The sequence below is a fragment of the Protopterus annectens genome, chromosome 14.part0, assembly GCF_019279795.1.
Source record: "Protopterus annectens isolate FY-2018-M chromosome 14.part0, PAN1.0, whole genome shotgun sequence".
Lineage (NCBI taxonomy): Eukaryota > Metazoa > Chordata > Ceratodontiformes > Protopteridae > Protopterus > Protopterus annectens.
In genome coordinates, this window is record NC_056748.1 from 130,877,579 (window position 1) to 130,896,224 (window position 18,646).

General features: G+C 40.0%; 1 protein-coding gene across 5 annotated transcripts in view; it reads right to left on the reverse strand.

Moving 5' to 3' along the window:
• Positions 1 to 344: 344 nt before the first annotated feature.
• The window catches only part of ZDHHC6 (zinc finger DHHC-type palmitoyltransferase 6), a 762,509-nt gene continuing 744,207 nt past the window's right edge, over positions 345 to 18,646 (reverse strand). For all 5 annotated transcript variants that reach the window (XM_044055851.1, XM_044055850.1, XM_044055847.1 and 2 more), the window contains one exon: positions 345 to 680. In XM_044055851.1, the coding sequence (XP_043911786.1) occupies positions 580 to 680 (101 nt within the window). In that variant the 3' untranslated portion in view covers positions 345 to 579. The remainder of the gene's footprint in view (positions 681 to 18,646) is intronic.

Sequence of the window (18,646 nt, forward strand, 5' to 3'; positions counted from 1 at the left end):
ACTGCTATTGTCTGTGTACAGAAACAATAGTCGCTATAATGCACTTTATAACAATGCATGCCACATGTACTGTGACATTAATACCACCTAAAGCATGGGGCTGACCAAACATTAACCTATGTCTTGAGAACTAAAGTAAATATGGTAACATAACTAGGCAGCAGAATCTTTAAAGCTTTCTCTTATGAGGCTATAATCTTCAGAAAAAAGAATATACTTTTTAGTAATTTATCAAAAAGGAGTGCACCTGAAACTGTATGAAAACTCTACATTCTCTGAAGTACTAGCATCCTGGAAGAAAGTATTTTTTTTAATAATTAAAGAAACTAAACAGAACTTCTGAATTAGCTGAAACAAGGTTTATTTTTGAAACTGCTATGTGACAAAGGGTGGAGTCTTGTCAAAGGTACAAAATCAGAATAAAACTGCTTTACACAATGGTACAAAGGGTATGTCAAATGGCATGACAAACACTGACTTTATAAAAGCAGATAAATTGCATAATTGTGAAACAATACAAAGGGCTTCAAGTAAGGAATTCTATCATCAGAACACTCAGCATGAAGGACACATTATGATCTACTGCTCCTTCTTTTCTTCTGCTGGTTGACCTGTAGCAGTATCATAAAGGCATTTCTCTACACATCGCCTTGGAAACCAGCCTCGAATGCGAATACCAGCTTAAAAAGAAAGTCAAGCAAAATATATTAATTACTTGTAAAAGCGGGTTAGCATTACAAGGAGCACATATTAGCAACAAGAATGCAGATAAGAAAAAGCTAATTTAAGTATAACAACTCCAGGTCTAAGTAGGCAGTAAGACATGAGGCTGGTAGCTAAACGGTTTCAGCTGCACTTTCTCCCTCCTAAAAAAAAGTATGACACTGAAACCCAACGTGCCTTATCAACAGATTAAATGCAAAAAAAAATGAAACAATGCAGTTTTAAAAGAAAATCAAAGGAATTCACCTACAGATGTGGATATGTGCTCTTCAACACTGGCTGAGGTCTTGTTATACAGGGACTATGAACACACACAAATAGAAAGGCAGCAAGGATCAGCCAAACAACCAAGGCAATAAAAAACACAGAAGTAAAAAAACATACAAGTGCAGCTTGGAAAAAAGAAATTTCTCACATACAGTAGGAGAAGTAGGCACTCAGCAAGAAAGGGGAAAGATGCAAAAGTACTAAAACTCTTTTTCCATGGGATAAATAAAATGACAGATCAGGTTACCATTATGAAAAGGTAAGGGATATATGATGGGATCAAATGAACAGATGGAAAAGTGGGTGGGAAGAAGTAGGAATAGAAACTGGTAGACGTTTTGAGGAGATAAATCAGTGCATTTGGATTTCCAACCTTTCACTGTATTGAAACAGCTTGCAGCAGTGCTTGTTTGGTGGTATAACTTATTATGTTATGGCCACAAGCTGAAAATAAATTTCACCGTGAAGTCATAATTTTAATTACTACACTCAACCTGCACACCATGCGACTCCGAGCAAGTCACTTAGGAAACAATTTCCTCTGTAACCCCAATAAGAGGGGGCCTCAAACAGACTCCTGAGGGGCATGCCTTTTAAATAAGAAGGTATCACCAACTCTTACTGTCCATTTCAATGGAAAACCAATTTCAACTCAACAGGGTTTATGTTTATATTTTACCTAGAGACCTGGAACTGATAATAAATACATTCTGCAGTTTCTTGATTTTATCTGCTATCAAAGATTTCCACTTAATAGGTAAGGCAGCTAATGTCACCTAGGATTAGCATACTAAGATTAACACACACAAAATTCAGCTTAGCAAGGTAATTCTCACTGTCATCAGGAGACATACTGAGGAAAGTCTGTAGTTAGCAATCATGCGGTAACTAGTTTTATTTACCGTAACTACAATGTGCAGGATTTCCAAGCTACTGTCATGGCAGACTTGGCAAGAGGTTAATGGGGTGACAGCTAAATAAGGATACCCTCCCACTGTAACAAGACAGCCTAAACAACTGACAGGCTTGCAGTGCCCTGGTATGGAGGGAGAGCTATCAGCATAAGGACAGAAAGTTTAACTACATGTAGGCACATATTTTAGTGCCAGGAAGTCCTCAAGGCTGAGCAACCTTTCATTCAGAAGCTTAGCACTGAGTAGTGTATGCTGGATTAGAATGTGCTAGGTTGGAATGTCTAGAAGGACCCTTGCCTAATAAAGGCATAGGGAGTAGAAACAAATCTTAACCAATATGCAAAGCCCTGAAGAGAGAGTTATAGGTTCGCCCTGGTGAAACAGGCTGACCTATTGCTCATTGCCTCTCATGTTGCCACATACTGGATCTCCGTAGAATGACATTAGCTAGTCACTTATTGAATTTAGGTGTTGGAATTGTGGCATCTTTGCCGCAGGTACCAAGATGCTGCTCCTGATAAATGGCTTTCCTGTCTTAGACATTTACATGGAGAGTTAAACAAGTCTCTCTCCATCCCCTCCAGGTATGAGCATCTAAGATGATTCACTCCAATGTGGGCAACAATGTGGTCTATTCCTACATGGGGCGAGGACCCTTAAGGCTCAGATCATGTCACAAATCCTGGTGCAAGACAGACAACTGACTGGGACTCTATTTTTGCTCAGCTAGGGCTCAGATCATGTCACAAATCCTGGTGCAAAACAGACAACTGATTGGGATTCTATTTTTGCTCAGCCTGGTGAGTGGAACATCAGTGTTTCTATGGCATTGCCTACTACTAACACACTGCCATGTCTGGCCAGAAATTTTGGAGACCTTATAGGTGTAGGCTTGGAGTAAGAATGACTCTTCTTAAGTGTGGGTGAAGGTGCAGTAAGGGTGTATTTGTGGGTATGGTACCATGCGGCTGATGTTTATCTAAGCAGCATTTAGCAGACGTAGGTAGTGCTTCCCATAAAACCTCAGTACAATGGGGTCTACTGTTGGGCAGCTGTGATGTCGTGGTAAAGCTGCTTATTGATATTACTAGCGCCCACACTGGGTAAGCGTTAAAACCTCTTCCAAGTTAAAAGTAAATGATTATCATTATGCATGCGGCAGTTGCTATATTACCTCAGAGTCTCTAGTGCAAGCATGCATGCAACAGAGGAGGACAAAACAAACTGCAAACCCATGTTGGCAGAGACCAGCAAGAGAGCAGATAATTTGCTAACTATTTAATCTGGAGAAGCATCACACAGATAAGAACAGAAGGAGCACTGAATCCAATATTGGTTTGCCTGACTACCAGTCTGCTACTACTATTATTGCTGGTCTCACTGCAACTACACCCAGCCAGGAATCAATGTCCCCTGAGCTACTTCTTTCATCAAGAGCAAAACAGAAGCAGTGATCCAAGCTCATTCCTGAAGAGAAGGCACAGTCTCTCTCTCCAGTGATCTCTAGTTGTGCCACAGATTTTGCAGTGGTTAGTAGCCCTGTTATAGTTTTCTTCTGGTAGATCTGTTGCGTGGCTTCTGCAACAATTCTTTACAATGTAGCACAACGCTGTGCAGTGGTCCAAAATTTAAATTAAAGAGACTCCTGCAAAAAAAAAAAAAAAAAAAAGGGAGCCAATTCGGTCAAGAATCCCCCACCACACACACACACACACACACAAACACACACACACACACACTACCCACAAAGAGACTGTAGGCTCTCCAGTTATCAATATTGTCCCAGATGTTGCAGATTTTACAACTATGTCAGAAGAGTGGGCTAAAGTTGTAGGTAGCAGCAACACACCAAACAGCCAATACTTTTCTTTACTTTATTGTAAGATCTGGTACCTCGGCAATTCGCCTTCAAGGATCACAGTTAATGACTGCACACTATCAGCTTTTATAGTGAATATTCAAACAATCAAACAATTATCCAATTAATACACCAAAACTAATTTAAAGTGACCTTGTGAATAATAACAAATTTCACATTTTAAACTATGTATAGAATTAATTTATGAAAAAATATATATGAAAAAATATAATATTATTATACATCTTATATAAATCATTTATAAAATATTTTTAATGAAATGCTCTATTTTTAAAATACTTTCTCAATATAAGATGTTTATTTTCAAACTCCATCAAATGCCCAGTTCTAAATTTAAACCAAAAGGTTTTAAAATGTTAAACTTCAGAATCATCCTTGTCTCTAGCTCTAAAAGTTTGTTGGTGATGTTGTCACCACAATGAACAGATGGTCTCCCTAAAATTCCATATTTTAAACTATCAATCTTTCCCTCATGAATTTCCAAAAAATGTTTGGCTACAGGACTAAATAAATTCAAATTTCGAACATCTCTCAGATGTTCCAGAATCCTAACTCTAACCATTCTCTTGGTTTGACCAATATACCAAGTATTATGACAACTACAAGTCAAAGCATATACTACCCCAATAGATTTACAATTAAAATAATGTCTGGGGGTGTGATTGATGTCATTGATAGAACTAATGTTAATAATCCTGTTACAAAGACTACAAGAATTACATCTAAATGTTCCTACATTAGCAACCTGGGGGGCTATTTTATTACAACAATTGTTGTTTAATATATCCTTTAAGTTTTTTCCTTTTTTGTAGGAAAATATGATATGATATGGAAACAATTCACCTATACCTTCATCCTCACACACCAAGTACCAAAATCTCCTAACTAAAGTAACAAATTTTTCAGAGAAAGCTGTGTACTTGGTCACAAAAAACAAATCCTCCACATTTCTTTCCTTTTTTGAAGTGCCTAAAATATCACGTTCAAAATTTATGAAATGTCTATCCTTCTTCTTGTTCATAACCTTGACCATAACATCTGATAACTGTTTTTTATCATACCCTCTTTCCACTAGTCTTAAAAAAACTTCATTTAATTCATAACCCACCTCATTCTCCATACTTATGTGGGAATGGAACCAAGAGAATGGTTAGAGTTAGGATTCTGGAACATCTGAGAGATGTTCGAAATTTGAATTTATTTAGTCCTGTAGCCAAACATTTTTTGGAAATTCACGAGGGAAAGATTGATAGTTTAAAATATGGAATTTTAGGGAGACCATCTGTTCATTGTGGTGACAACATCACCAACAAACTTTTAGAGCTAGAGACAAGGATGATTCTGAAGTTTAACACTTTAAAACCTTTTGGTTTAAATTTAGAACTGGGCATTTGATGGAGTTTGAAAATAAACATCTTATATTGAGAAAGTATTTTAAAAATAGAGCATTTCATTAAAAATATTTTATAAATGATTTATATAAGATGTATAATAATATTATATTTTTTTATATATATTTTTTCATAAATTAATTCTATACATAGTTTAAAATGTGAAATTTGTTATTATTCACAAGGTCACTTTAAATTAGTTTTGGTGTATTAATTGGATAATTGTTTGATTGTTTGAATATTCACTATAAAAGCTGATAGTGTGCAGTCATTAACTGTGATCCTTGAAGGCGAATTGCCGAGGTACCAGATCTTACAATAAAGTAAAGAAAAGTATTGGCTGTTTGGTGTGTTGCTGCTATCTATTTCGTTGTTGCTGTTAAAGTTGTAGGTACTTCAGTGTGCACCTACTGGATGGGAAGATATGAAAGGGAGAGTAGCTGAAGTTTTATCAGTCTACAGGGAAGACCTTCCACAAACAGTCTTGCATTGCTGAATAGCATAAGAGATGAGCCAAGAATGGGAGAAGCTCCTAAAGTCAAATACTCACGTGAAGCAGAATTCCTCCCTAACCCAAGTCAAGTGCAACTTGGCCAACTAAATGGGGAAGAGGAAATTCATCCCTGGTTTGGCACCTTTGTTTCTAATGGTTCATTTCCAAAGCCCCCTGCTTACACTTATCAAGGGTACCACAACTTGTTAGACATTTGGGATGCATGAGTAGGCTTAAAAAGGCCCTGTTAGTCATTATCCTAGTATACACCTATGAAACTATGTACTAAGGAGGGGGGGGACAACCTAAGAGCCACTGAGTTTAAAAACACAACAGGGACATGGTGGGGTAGAATAAGGAAAAATACAATCCAAAACAGTCAAGCAATATTTATGTCTCGCAAATAAATCTTTGCTCTGCACTGTTTACTTATAGGTTCATCAGTAAGTACTAGGCTAGCTGCCCTTGTGGGTCATCTTAAGCTCAGTCAATTTCCCTTTTGTTGCTCAAATTAACCTATATAGTGTTAGACTGGCCTTAACCATCCCAAGGTCAATAATTATAGATTACACCACTGAGAATAACTGGAATCATACCATTTATAATTTGATGGAACCTATGCATGGGATAAAGTATCTAGGAACTGCTTCTGTCCATCAGTGATAAGGGGACAGTCCTGGGATAAATTTTCTATTACGCATCCTTAGATCCAGGTTGCACTTGGATACACATAGGAATGAGCTTTATTTTATATGTATGGGGAGTCTGCTTCAGAGCAGTGTTATCCTCTGCATGATGCACCTGTCCCACCAAACCATAGGTTCATAGATTCATAGGTTCATAGATTAGTACTAGGCTAACTGCCCTTGTGAGTCATTTTAAGCCTAGCCAATTACCCCTTGTGAGACTCAAACCCTGCACCTTGTGTTTGTATGGCAAACACCTTAACCACTAGGCCACCCTCCCGACCCCTTTCGTTGATGTTGCAGAAGAGACTTAAATCCGTGGACCAAGTACTTCTGAAGCCATTTCACTTGCTGATGTACAGCAGGTCCAACAGTATTAGGTTGTAGGATGCCTTATATGCCAGACACAGGTCACCTCTTAGAATTTTGTAGGGTACATAGTATAGTGACAGGGTTTTGCCTTGGTCCATGCAGAACATATTGTGTAGGCCTTGTATTCTTTTAGTAAGGTATCTCTGTAGGTGTTCCTGTTGTTGCATGTGCCTGGAAAAGTACACGTCAAAGGGAATATTATATACAATTATTGGTCTAACAAGGGCTGAGTAAACGGGGGCAATGACATCTTTAGATCTAGATGCAATTCTTTTGTTTATAGGTTCATAAGTATATATTACACTAACGAACACTGGGACCCTTTTAAGCCTGGTCATGCATCCCAAATGTATCTGACAAGTTTAGGAACCTTGATATTATGCTAAGGAGTTTATGTAAGCTAGAACTTGGATGATCAAGCATTTATAGGCTGCCTCTGTACATAAGGGACATAGGTACCAAGTCAGAGCTGAACTGTATTTCCTCATCCACTGGTCCAAGTTATAGGTTTGTAGGTGTATACTAGGCTAATGACCACTGGACCCTTTGTAAGCCTAGCCATGCAACCCAACTGCATCCGACAAGTTTGGCAACTAAAGATCATCATATCAGGCAGGAGGACAATGTCAATATCAAGAAAGTGAACAGAAGTGGGAATCAAACCCTGTACTTTGTGCTTGTGAGGTACACACCTTAACCATTATGCCAACACCAATGTGGTAGATTTTACCACCCTAATGGGACTCTGAACCCACAATCCCTGGCTTAGGAGGCCTATAACATATTTATTAAGCCACTGAGACCTGATAAGTTTGCTCAATATTAAAGCACTTTCTTATGACAGTGTTGGTCAAAAGACAGGTCACTGTCCACATAAATTCCCAATTTCTAAACAACTGGATCAACTCTTAGGGGCATTCTGTCAATGATGTAGTTCCCCAGGGTATACGACTTCCCAAAGGATATGGTAATGCATTTTTGGCATTTCGTTTCAGTCTGTGATTCTGGCACAAGTTATTTGTTTGGGACAAACCTTAGTTATTACTGCCTATATACTTATATTTTAAAACAAATGATTTGCTTCCATATACAAACTACATACAAAAGCACATTTGCATGTGATAACCAAGATGTACTACAGTTGTTGAAAATCACTAAAGTAAACATGACTGCATATAGAGCGAGATAAGAAAACATCAGTTTAATAAATCAACAGCATAGCCAAGAATGTATTGGCAAGTGTCTCCAAGAAAAAACTGTTTCCATTTATTAAGCAAGCAATAATGTCTGACAGCGTGGGCATTACAATGAAACAATGCACTGCCCAGATGTGTTGTGATGCCTGCCACCACAGGTAGATGGTATCCCTATCTTTGGAAGATCCACTACCTCCCTGTAACACTCACCATGGAGAACATTATTGTGCTTAGAAATTGGGTAACTGTGTTATTTTATCTATTCTTGTCATTAATCTTTATGCAAATATATTTTCTAGATGTAAAAATGGTTCCTCAGCTGTGAATACAAATGTGATTTTAATCCTTAAATTTGATTTCTAAAGACTGATGTTTTTGGTGCTTTTTAGTATGGGGTTGGATATGTTAGAAAAAAGAAAAGATCTGGTAAAGATGCATGTGCTTTGAATTTCCTACTGTACAACACTCCTGTTTCTTCAGCTATGGTGTTTTGCTGCCTGTTGACTATGATTTCTTAATGTGTTGGAGCCAGAGTCTTTGTTGCCTTAACTAGACTGATTTGCAGAAAGCGGCCAGTATAGTACATCTCTTTCTCACACACATACGTGCATAATGTTTTATACAACTACAGCATTACATCATCATCTAACCCTATCAATGAATGTTACCTAAAAAGCCATCTCCCCAACACACATATGCAGTGAACTAATAGCATTTAACATGGCATTTGTTTGGGGTGGGAGCTGGGTAGAAGCCTTGTGATATTACCAGCTTATCTTTCCCTCCAGTGCCTTATCACCTGCACATTTATGCTGTGCATGAAATGGCTCAAGTCAGCATCAAAATAATATATTTGCATAAAGATTAATGATAAAAAATACATAAAATAACAGTAGAGTTACCCATGAAAATGCATTCTTCACCATAAGCCCTTCTCCCATTCCCCAAGTTGGTGCGTTACTTGTTAGTGGAATCTAAATACTAAATCTGAACCCTGGCAACAGCAAGGTCACACAGACTATATCTTCAGTGCTTGTGGTGAAAGACAGAATTGAGATGGCACTGTTGTACAGCCTGTGTGTTCATAAAAATACACTTTGTTTTTATTACAGACAACTTGCAGTTAGTGAGTGAAAAAGAAATGGGAGTGTGAAGTTTTTAATGAAGACGCATGAATTTAACTGTATAAGTAAGCAATCTTTTTTATTTTGTGGGCTCTCTTTGTAGATTAATGTACACCTCTGGAATCCCAATCCTTGTTTTAAAAGTCCATTTTCTAAACAACCATTAACTACAGTGTTTCACTTCACTTATATGTGACTTACAGAGCCTTACTTTTCTTTACATTAGCTTCCAAAACACCGAATACTGATGGGCTTATCACTACTGCCTGAATTTTGACTAAATGAGCACCAAAGAATTCTTTGAAGCATCCCTTTCAGAAATAGAAAAGACAGATTCTCCATCCAAACTCACATTTTCTGTGGACCAGCTTAAAATAGCTTAATTATAGCCTCTATGACTACATCATTATGATACATTAAGGTACTCAAGAGTCTTAACTTCTGTGACTACACTCTCTCACAGGGAGATACATTAATAAACTTACATCAGTCTGCATGCAAATTAAATCCTTCTGTTTACTTCAATGGTGCTAATTATGAAAATGGTTTTCTGCTTGGGAAGACATCACCTTTCCCTTTGCCCTTGCTAATCCTCCTATTCATGCCTTAGAGAAAGCTTGTGAAAAGTGATTCACTGAGTTTTATCGGCCATAAAAAAGGAAACAACTTCTGCAGCTGAGTACCCATTAAATGAACAAAGAATACAATGATTATAATAAAAAGGCTGACAGTAGGGTAATCCTACTAGGTATTATTTCTACAGTAAAAATTATACTTCAATGATACCTGACTTTTTCGTAATTTTAAGAAGCTCAAACTTTGAAACTTTTTTACTTGATTACCTAACAGATTTTTCTACCATTTCTAAGATCTATGAAAAATGACTGAAGAGCCAGTAAAAACTGCAAGACACTCACCTGCCCAAGTAATGCAAGAATCACAAGAAGAAAAAAAAAATGAAACTGCTTTTACTGTATTATAAACACACTACAAATTAATCCAGCTTATGCAGGGAATACCTAACACACTTTTAGAAAAATAGTCTAACATGGAAGTTAATCTTTGTACACAAACACATCATATGGATGTCTGGATGCAGAGATGTATCTTAGAGTAAACACAACTGCATAAACTATTAACTGGTACAGTTAAATTACTAGAAATAGTCTTAAGAAAATGTATCTCTATAATGATACATATTACATAGATGTTCGAATTCCTCACTGCCTCAGTAGCATTTTGGTTGATCTGTCAACGTAAATCCCTTCCTTATCTTTTCTTGTGACAGCTGTTTGGCTGAGCGTATCCTGAGAGGGAAGCATTCGGCTGTCACAGGAAGCGAGTTTCACGCTTTTTTCACTTCCACAAAGGAGAGGAAAGTACCTGATGCCAGAATCTAGCAAGAGTAAATTTGCACCCCAGTCACAATATCATAAAAAAAAAAAATCCAATAACAACCAAATCAAAGAGCTTGAAACCCACCTCATCTATGCACAATCTGGCAAATGGCTGGTGGGTGCTGCCACTGAGGCAGTTTGGAATTTGAACATCTACTGTTACAGGTAAGTAGGACTTGCTCAACTGTTGTATGTTCATTATTCTCACTGCCTCAGGTAGTGAGGTGAGGTAGACTCCCAAATGCTCTGGACCTTGAAAAGTAATACAGTGTGTAGTGCTTTGTGAAGGTGTGAACAGAGGACCAAGTTGCTGCCTCTAAAATGCTTTTAGAGTCTGTCCCTTTCCAATATGCTATGAAAGAGGGTAAGGCCCTAGATGAGTGAGCCTTAACCTTGCTGGAAAAGATTTACCATGGTAAGAGTAACAAAATAATAGCAGAGGACAACTATCATGCAATAGTCTGCTTAGAGACAGGCTGACCTTTCTTTCACCCTGTACAGGAGACAAACAGCTGTTCATCATTTCTAAAGGGTTTTGTTTCATCAATGAAGCACCCGTGCTGCCTGTGCACACCCAAAGTATGTAGAATCTTTTTCCCACCCTTTTTTTTTGGGGATCCGGCTTGGTTCAAGGTAAATTCAGAAACAACTTTAGGCATAAATGTTGGATTATTGTGCAACACAATCCAGTCTTTATGAAAAATCAGACAGGACTGTCCCACCATGAAAGCTTGCAGCTCAGAAACTTGCTTTGCAAATGTCAGAGCAGTGAGTAAAACAGTGCCTGTGAGACAGGTTCAAAAGGAGGTAAGATTAGTGTTTTTAAAAACAAAGTTGAATCCCAAGAAGGAGGAACTTGCTTTCAAATGGGTCTCGTGCAACATGCCTTTTATAAACTGTTTGACCAGAAAAAGAGATGAAAAAGAGGGAGCCATGGGCAGACAGGCTGAGACGGCCAGAAGCTGCACTTTGAGTGAAGCACATCACAAAACATCTCCAAGTAGCTCATACAAATATTTCAAACCCAAAAGGGTTAAAACCATTGCAGGACCTCTGACATTGGCTAGGCACCACCTAGAAAAACTCTTCTGCTTGTAAATATATTCTAGTTGCAGATTTTCTTGCCTCCTAAAAATGTACTGTACATCCTCATGGAAAGAAGTACCTAAAAGGTATTAAAATAGGGTCATCCAGGCAGTCAGTTGTAAATGTTCTAAGTTAGGGTGTGCTATTTGCCCCAGTGCTCTGTAAGCAGATTTAGTCTGTGAGGAATCTTGTAATTACCCTTGGCCAACTCCATTAACTTTGCCTGGTCCAAGAGGGGGTTACCACAATGATCTTTGGGAATTCATTCTTAATCTTAAGAAATACCTTGAGAATCACTGCAAAAGGTGGACATCCTGACCAAAGGAATGATACAGTGTGTGATTCCAAGCATGGCTGCAAGGATGTCTTGAACAGAATTTTTTCAGTTGTCTGTTTTGAAAGGAGGTAAACTACTTGATGTGTTTCCCACATCAGAATTAAGTCACAGAAGACCACTATATGAAGCTTCCACTCATGAGGGTCTGTTCAGGATCTGCTTAGTCTGTCTGCCACTGTGTTTTTGCTATGATAGACTGCATGAGGCCTGAAGAGTCACATAATGCTGTAAGAGAAGGCTGCCAGGAAATCACAGCCAACCAGCAAAGACAGCATGACCTTTTACCCTCTTGCTTGTTCAGGTACCACATAATGGTAGTGTTGTCTGTGACAGAAGTGTAGCTGGTTCAAGCAGTGCACTGGCCTGGTACTGTGAACCAGTGCCCCATCCCCTCAGCTCTTCAAGTGATCACTTACTGTAATTAGATCTACGACTCCCCTCAGCTCTTCCATTGAAAAAAGCAAAAGAAAAAAAATATGTTCCTTCTACTGGCACAGCAACCAAGTGGTCAGATGCATGACACAACCCTCCTTTCTCCTGTCCCAGCCCTTCTGGTCCTGTTTCAGTGCCCTGCTACCAATCCTCCTTTAACATATTTTATTGAAAAAATGTCTTCTTTTAAATTGTAGCAAGCTGCTTGATACAAATGTAGCCAACGGTTGCTACACTTTATACCCTGCCTACGCAGAATATTACAGCGCTCACATTATAGTTTAAAATGTTTTCTTCTGTTTAAATTGTAGCAAACTGCTTGCTATAAATGCAGCAAACAGTTGCTACAGTTTATATCCTGCCTGCACAGAGTAGAGCTCAAGTTTTACTTGCGGAAAAAAAAAAGTTTTTTTAGACCTCATATGGAGCACTACAGCACTCAGGTATGTACCACAAATGCAATATCAGCGTGATCAGGATCAGATGATTGCACCCCCCTCCAAAATTTTGTGCCTGAGGTAGTGGCTCCTCTCACCACACCCTAGCTACATTACAGGTCTGTGACCACTAGAAGAGGACCCAGAATCCATAAGTGGTGAAGAACTTTTATGGCATGGATCACTATCAACATCTCTTTTATGTTTATGTGCTTTAGTGTGTCCTGAGGACCCCACGAGCTTTGCATTTAAACTCCCACGGACACTGCTCCCCATGCAAAATCTGAAGAGTCCATTTGGACAGGCTGGACTGGGGTCTGAAGAGAGAAAGGGAGTCCTGGATTCAGAGACAGTTTGCAGTTCCCATTTCCAAATCCACGTACCTGTAAAATCCAAGGGATGAAGGTGCTGGCTCCAACAATTCTTCAAGCACCACTGATGCCACAAGGCCAAGAACATTGAAGAATTCTCTTAGTGAGGCATGTCAAGAAGAGAGGAATCCAAGACAATACCATGATAAGTCAAAACCTTATCTTCAGGCATGGAAGCTAATCTTTTTACTATGTCTATCCAGCACCCCAGAAAAAAATTCATTGAGAGGAAGTGACAAAGGACTTTTGAAGGTTCAGTTTGAAGCCCAGGTGAGAAATCAGGCATGCAAACCTTGTCTAAGGATTCCAAGCACCCAGATACATAATCTGGGCAAATCAGCAAGTCTAAATAAGGACAAATGTGGATGCCTAGGCTTCTTCAATAAGCAGTCACTGGGGCCAGACACTGTAAATACTCGAGATGCAGTGCATAGCCTAAAAGGAAATGCAGGAAACTTGTAATGTAAGCTATACAAACTAATCGTCTCAATCTGTATTAGCAACAAGCATAACTTTACGTTGGTTAAACAGCGTTACCCCCTGGAATTTATCCATGTGCAAGCCACCACAGACAAAGTTCCATACAATATCCTACCAAGTTACAGGTCACCCTCTATGTCCCTAAAACCCCACAGCTTGTACTTAGACCTACTGGAGACACTCTCCATTAAAGCAAATACCGTATCCAGGGGAGACTTCAACTATCCCTCTAAAGAACAAACTCACAGACACGATTCCTGGACTTTATTTATATAAATACTGTTGACCAGATAGTGCACATACCCACCAGGGATTCAAACATACTGGACCCAGTACTCAGCAATATGGGACAGCGCTTGCCTGCCTGCCCCCCCCCCCCAAGTGTCAAGTCCTCACTAGTGAGGTCAGACCAAAAAGCAGTCTCCTTCAAAATGTAAAATTGACTCAGTAACTCCAGCAAACCATGTAACAGGAACTATTCCAAAGCAAACTACACCATATTAAATGGTAGTTTATCAAAATTCAGTGCCCTCCCAACCCCGAGTTCTCAACAACCTATGTATTTCACAGAGACACTGTCCAACATGTAAATGGCTGTACAGAGACTGCTGTTCCTACTAGATATAAACCTAAAACAAACTCTGAGCACAAACCAAAGTGGTGGAATCCTAACCTTAACAGGGTTAATAACAAAAGGAAAAATCTCATGGCTAAAATCAGGAAGAACCACCCTCATAATGACAGGAGCTCTGTAATTAAACTAAACAGGAAACTAAGAGGACTAATTAAATCCAAAAAGGCCAATTACAAGGTCAAGACATCCTCACAGACTAAAGAAAACCACAAGGCCTTCTACAGCTATGTCAAAAACCTCAAAGGCAGCACACAGTGTGCTGAACTGGTGGCCAATGGTGCCACCTTCACTGAGAAAACTGGCATAATGAATTTGCTGTCCGACAAATTCTGCTCAAACTTCAACCCCTCCAAATCCCCCCATCTCCTTCCATGAAATACCTACTAGCATAACCCCCCAACTATTAACATACAGGAGTTCCTGGTGGTGCTCACTAAGACCAATAAATAACATGGCCTCAATAGGCCCTGACAATATCCGGGGATGTCACTTAAAAAGCTGGAAATATGACCTATAAGGACCACTTGAGTCACTTCAAATCTGTCACCTCAAAATAGGCTTTGTACTATGAGAATTGAGGACTGCAATGGTTATCCCACTTCACAAGGGTGGAACATCATTTAATCCCAGGAAATAAAGACCTCTTAATCTGGTTAATCTAATATGCAAAGCCATGGAACAAATTATCATGGAAAGACACTTCATACACTGGACCCAAGTTTGACTTTCTTAAGGGAAGATCATGCCTACTAAACTTGGTGGACTTCTTTGAGATGGTCACCAAGATAAAGGATAATGGGAAAATGGTGCATACCGCATACCTGGACCTTGCTAAGGCATTTGATACAATACATATTAGGTTCATAGTTTAGTACTAGGCTAACTGCCCTTGTGGGGCATTTTAAGCCTAGCCAATTACCCCAAGTGAGACTCAAACCCTGCACCTTGAGTCTGTAAGGTAAACACCTTAACCATTATGCCAACCTCTCCCCTATACCCCACTCAGGTATAGTTAACAAACTCACTGACCTGGGCATAAACCCCTACATAACTTGCTGGATTGCCAGCTGGCTCACAGACAGGACCCAGGAAGTCAGAATTGGTGATACCACCTTTACTAAGAGCCCAGTCACCAGTGGAGTATCTTAGGTATTCGGGTTGGGGCCACTCCTATTTAGCATCTACTTCTTGGAGGTAAAGGCTAACATGGGGGATCAGATTCCTCTTTATTTTTCAGTGTACTAGCCATGCCCATGCATCAACATGGGGAGTTATACAGGGATAAGTTACTGGTTTCAGAAACCAGGTTCATCATTAATTTTAACACATTATTTCCTTCAGGTCTCAACCTGGTGGTTAATTTAAATGTACAAATTTAAATGTATAAATTTGAATGTATCTGTTCGAATGTATAATTGGGAAACATTGTGGGACAATATTATTGTTTTTGTAAAGGTGAGGTGTCACTTTAAATTTGGTGTGTCATTCGCAATTTTGGGTGTTACTGCAATTAACTAATTAACTGTTGACTGATCTGGTATATATGGATTGTCTCTCTGGTGTATTAATTATCCCTTGAAGGCTTTTTAGCTGAGGTACCAGGAGACACCACTAAAGGACTTTTTATCTGGAAGACTCTCTGTTTTTTGTTTGAGTTTTTGTTTGAGGTAAAGGGCCTTTAGCTGACCAGCTACACAGATGACTGCAAACTGCGAGCTAACACAGATTCCCCCATGACACAAACATCTTACAAGAGGATCCAATACAGACAAATGACTGGTGCCAAAGTCACAAACTAAAGCAATGCCAAGAAATGCATTATAGTGTCTTTTGGGAAAACTGCCACCCAGGGTAATTACTCCATTGATAAGACCTGGTAGTCAGGGATCTGGGAACACATGTAGACAGTAAACTGGCCTTTGACCAACATGCGGCCAAGGCAGTAAGAAAATCATTTTGTCTCACCCAACTTAAAAGTAAAGGCATGGCATCCAGGTCCAAGGATGTTATAGTGCCACTTTATTCAGCCCTTATCAGACCCATCTTTGAGTACAATGTCCCCTTCAGCATGCACCTGACCAGACACATACAACAGTTGAAATACCTACAAAAGTTCCTTACCAGGAGAATTCAGGGTACAAATATATTGTCCTATACGGATCGCCTTAAAGCCCCATCTCTATACTCTTTCTCATATAGATTACTGAGAAGAGATGTATGCCTGCCATACAAGGCAGCCTCACATCAAACTCTGATGGACCTTTTACACATCTGCAAAATGATCACCATCAGAACCACTAGATCCAAGGATATGAATTTTGCTTGTTACATAGGTTCATAGGTAGGTACTAGGCTATCTGCCCAAAGGCATTTATAAGCCTAGTCAGAATGTGTTGGCTTTCGCCGCCCCCTTAGATTAGTTCCCTCTGCCTCTGTCCAGCAGAGCCATTGAAGTGATCCCCGGGGTAAACTTTCTGTTTCCCATCTACTCGTCAAGGTTTCTCTTGAAAAGGGTTAGCGAAGAGCTCTGCCTAATGTAGATTGGAATGTTGTTCCAGAGCATGGGAAGTCTCTGGGACAGGAATCTATCCAGCATGTCCTATTTATTGTTGTGGTGAGGTTTAGAACCCTGGAGCATGTGGCTCGAGGGGATATGGTTTTCTTTAGGTGGAGCATGTCCATCAATTCTGGGTTGGACATGGCCTTGTATGTCAGGCAGAGATCACCTCTGAGTAGGCGGTATGTAACAGAGTACAGTTGGAGTTTCTTCAGTCGAGCTGCATAGGGCATCTGCTTGAGGCCAGTGATCCTCTTGCTGAGGAACTTCTGTGGTCTTTCCAGTTGTTGCAGGTGTCTTGTAAGGTACATCCCAAATGGGGCATTGTACTCTATGATGGGTCTGATGAATGATGCATAGAGGGGCCCAATGACCTCTTTCGATCTGGATGCAAACCCTTTTGTAATTAGGTGGGCAACACAGAAGGATTTTCTAACCCCTTTGGCAATGTGATTATCAAAGGAGAGTTTATTATCTACTTGGGTCCCCAGATCCCTTATTACGTCTTCCGTATTTAGGGGGCTACCACCATGTGGTAGTTTGTGGCTACTTTGTTTTTTCCAAAGGGGATGACTATGCACTTTTTGGCATTTAGCTTGAGGCCATGGTTTTGACACCAGGTATCTGTCTCAGTGAGACCCTTTTGGAGGATGTCTGTGTCAGCCGGAGAATCAATTATAGCCCCTAGTTTGCAGTCATCTGCGAACTTGGTCAGCCATACTCCTCCTGTGCTTGCCTGTACCTCTGAGAAGTATAAGCCAAACAGGAGGGGTCCTAGGACTGAGCCCTGGGGAATGCCACTTGTAACCGGTTTAGAGTCAGACCTAGCTCCTGCAACTCTTATCATGTGGGTTCTCTGTCCGTGAGCCAGTTGGCAACCCATCTTGTGACGTAGGGGTTTATGTTCAGGCTGGTGAGCTTGTCTATAATACCTGAGTGGGGAATGGTGTTGAAGGCCTTTGCGAGGTCTAGGTAGGCTGTGTGGACCACCTTTCCCTCGTCCATAGCCTTGGTAACTGTCTCAAAGAAGTCCACCAGATTTAGGAGGCATGACCTGCCCTTAACAAAGCCAAACTGGGAAGGGTTCAGTGTTTGAAGGTTTCCAATGTCTCTGTTAATGAGATCCATGATGATGTGCTGCACAGCTTTGCAGACCAAGCTAGTCAGGCTTATAGGGCAATAGTTCCCAGGGTCCGTTGTGGCTCCATCTTTGTGGAGCGGAATAACCGTTGCTGTGCGCCACTCTGTGGGCATGTAGCCTGTGGAGAGGCTGAGTTTAAACAGTGTGTTTAGGCGAGGGGTTAGTTCATCTTTGAGCTTGTGTAGGATGCAGCCTGGGACACAGTTTTTGGCTTTGGAGAGGGCTGTTTTAACCTGTGTGCCTGTGATTTCAGGGGCACTAAATTCTTCTGGTATAATTATGGGCCCTTTTGGAGATGAGAGTGGGGTGAAGTTTGCAATGAACCTGTCTGCCAGGATGTTGGCTATATCGGTCGGTTCAGTGTATTTTGTGCCATTCTGCACCAACTCCGAGCAGATATGATAATTGCCACTTAGATTCTTGACATAGCTAAAGAATGCCCTGTGGTTATCTTTGGAGTCCATGGCAATTTTTCTTTCGAAGCTAGCCTTGGATGATTTTATGAGGGAACGTAGATTCTTGCTGATACTGATCAGGGATGTCTTCCCTTCTTGGGATTTTACTCTTTTCTGTACTAGTTTCCTCCTTCAGTTGTACAGCTTGTTTATGGCAGGGGTCCACCAGACTGGTTTCTTTTTCTTGGAGGAGAGTGTCTTGGTTTTGTTTGGGATAGCACGATCCATGCATTCTTGTAGGTGCCAGTAGAGTGCATTAGTAAACGATTTTGCA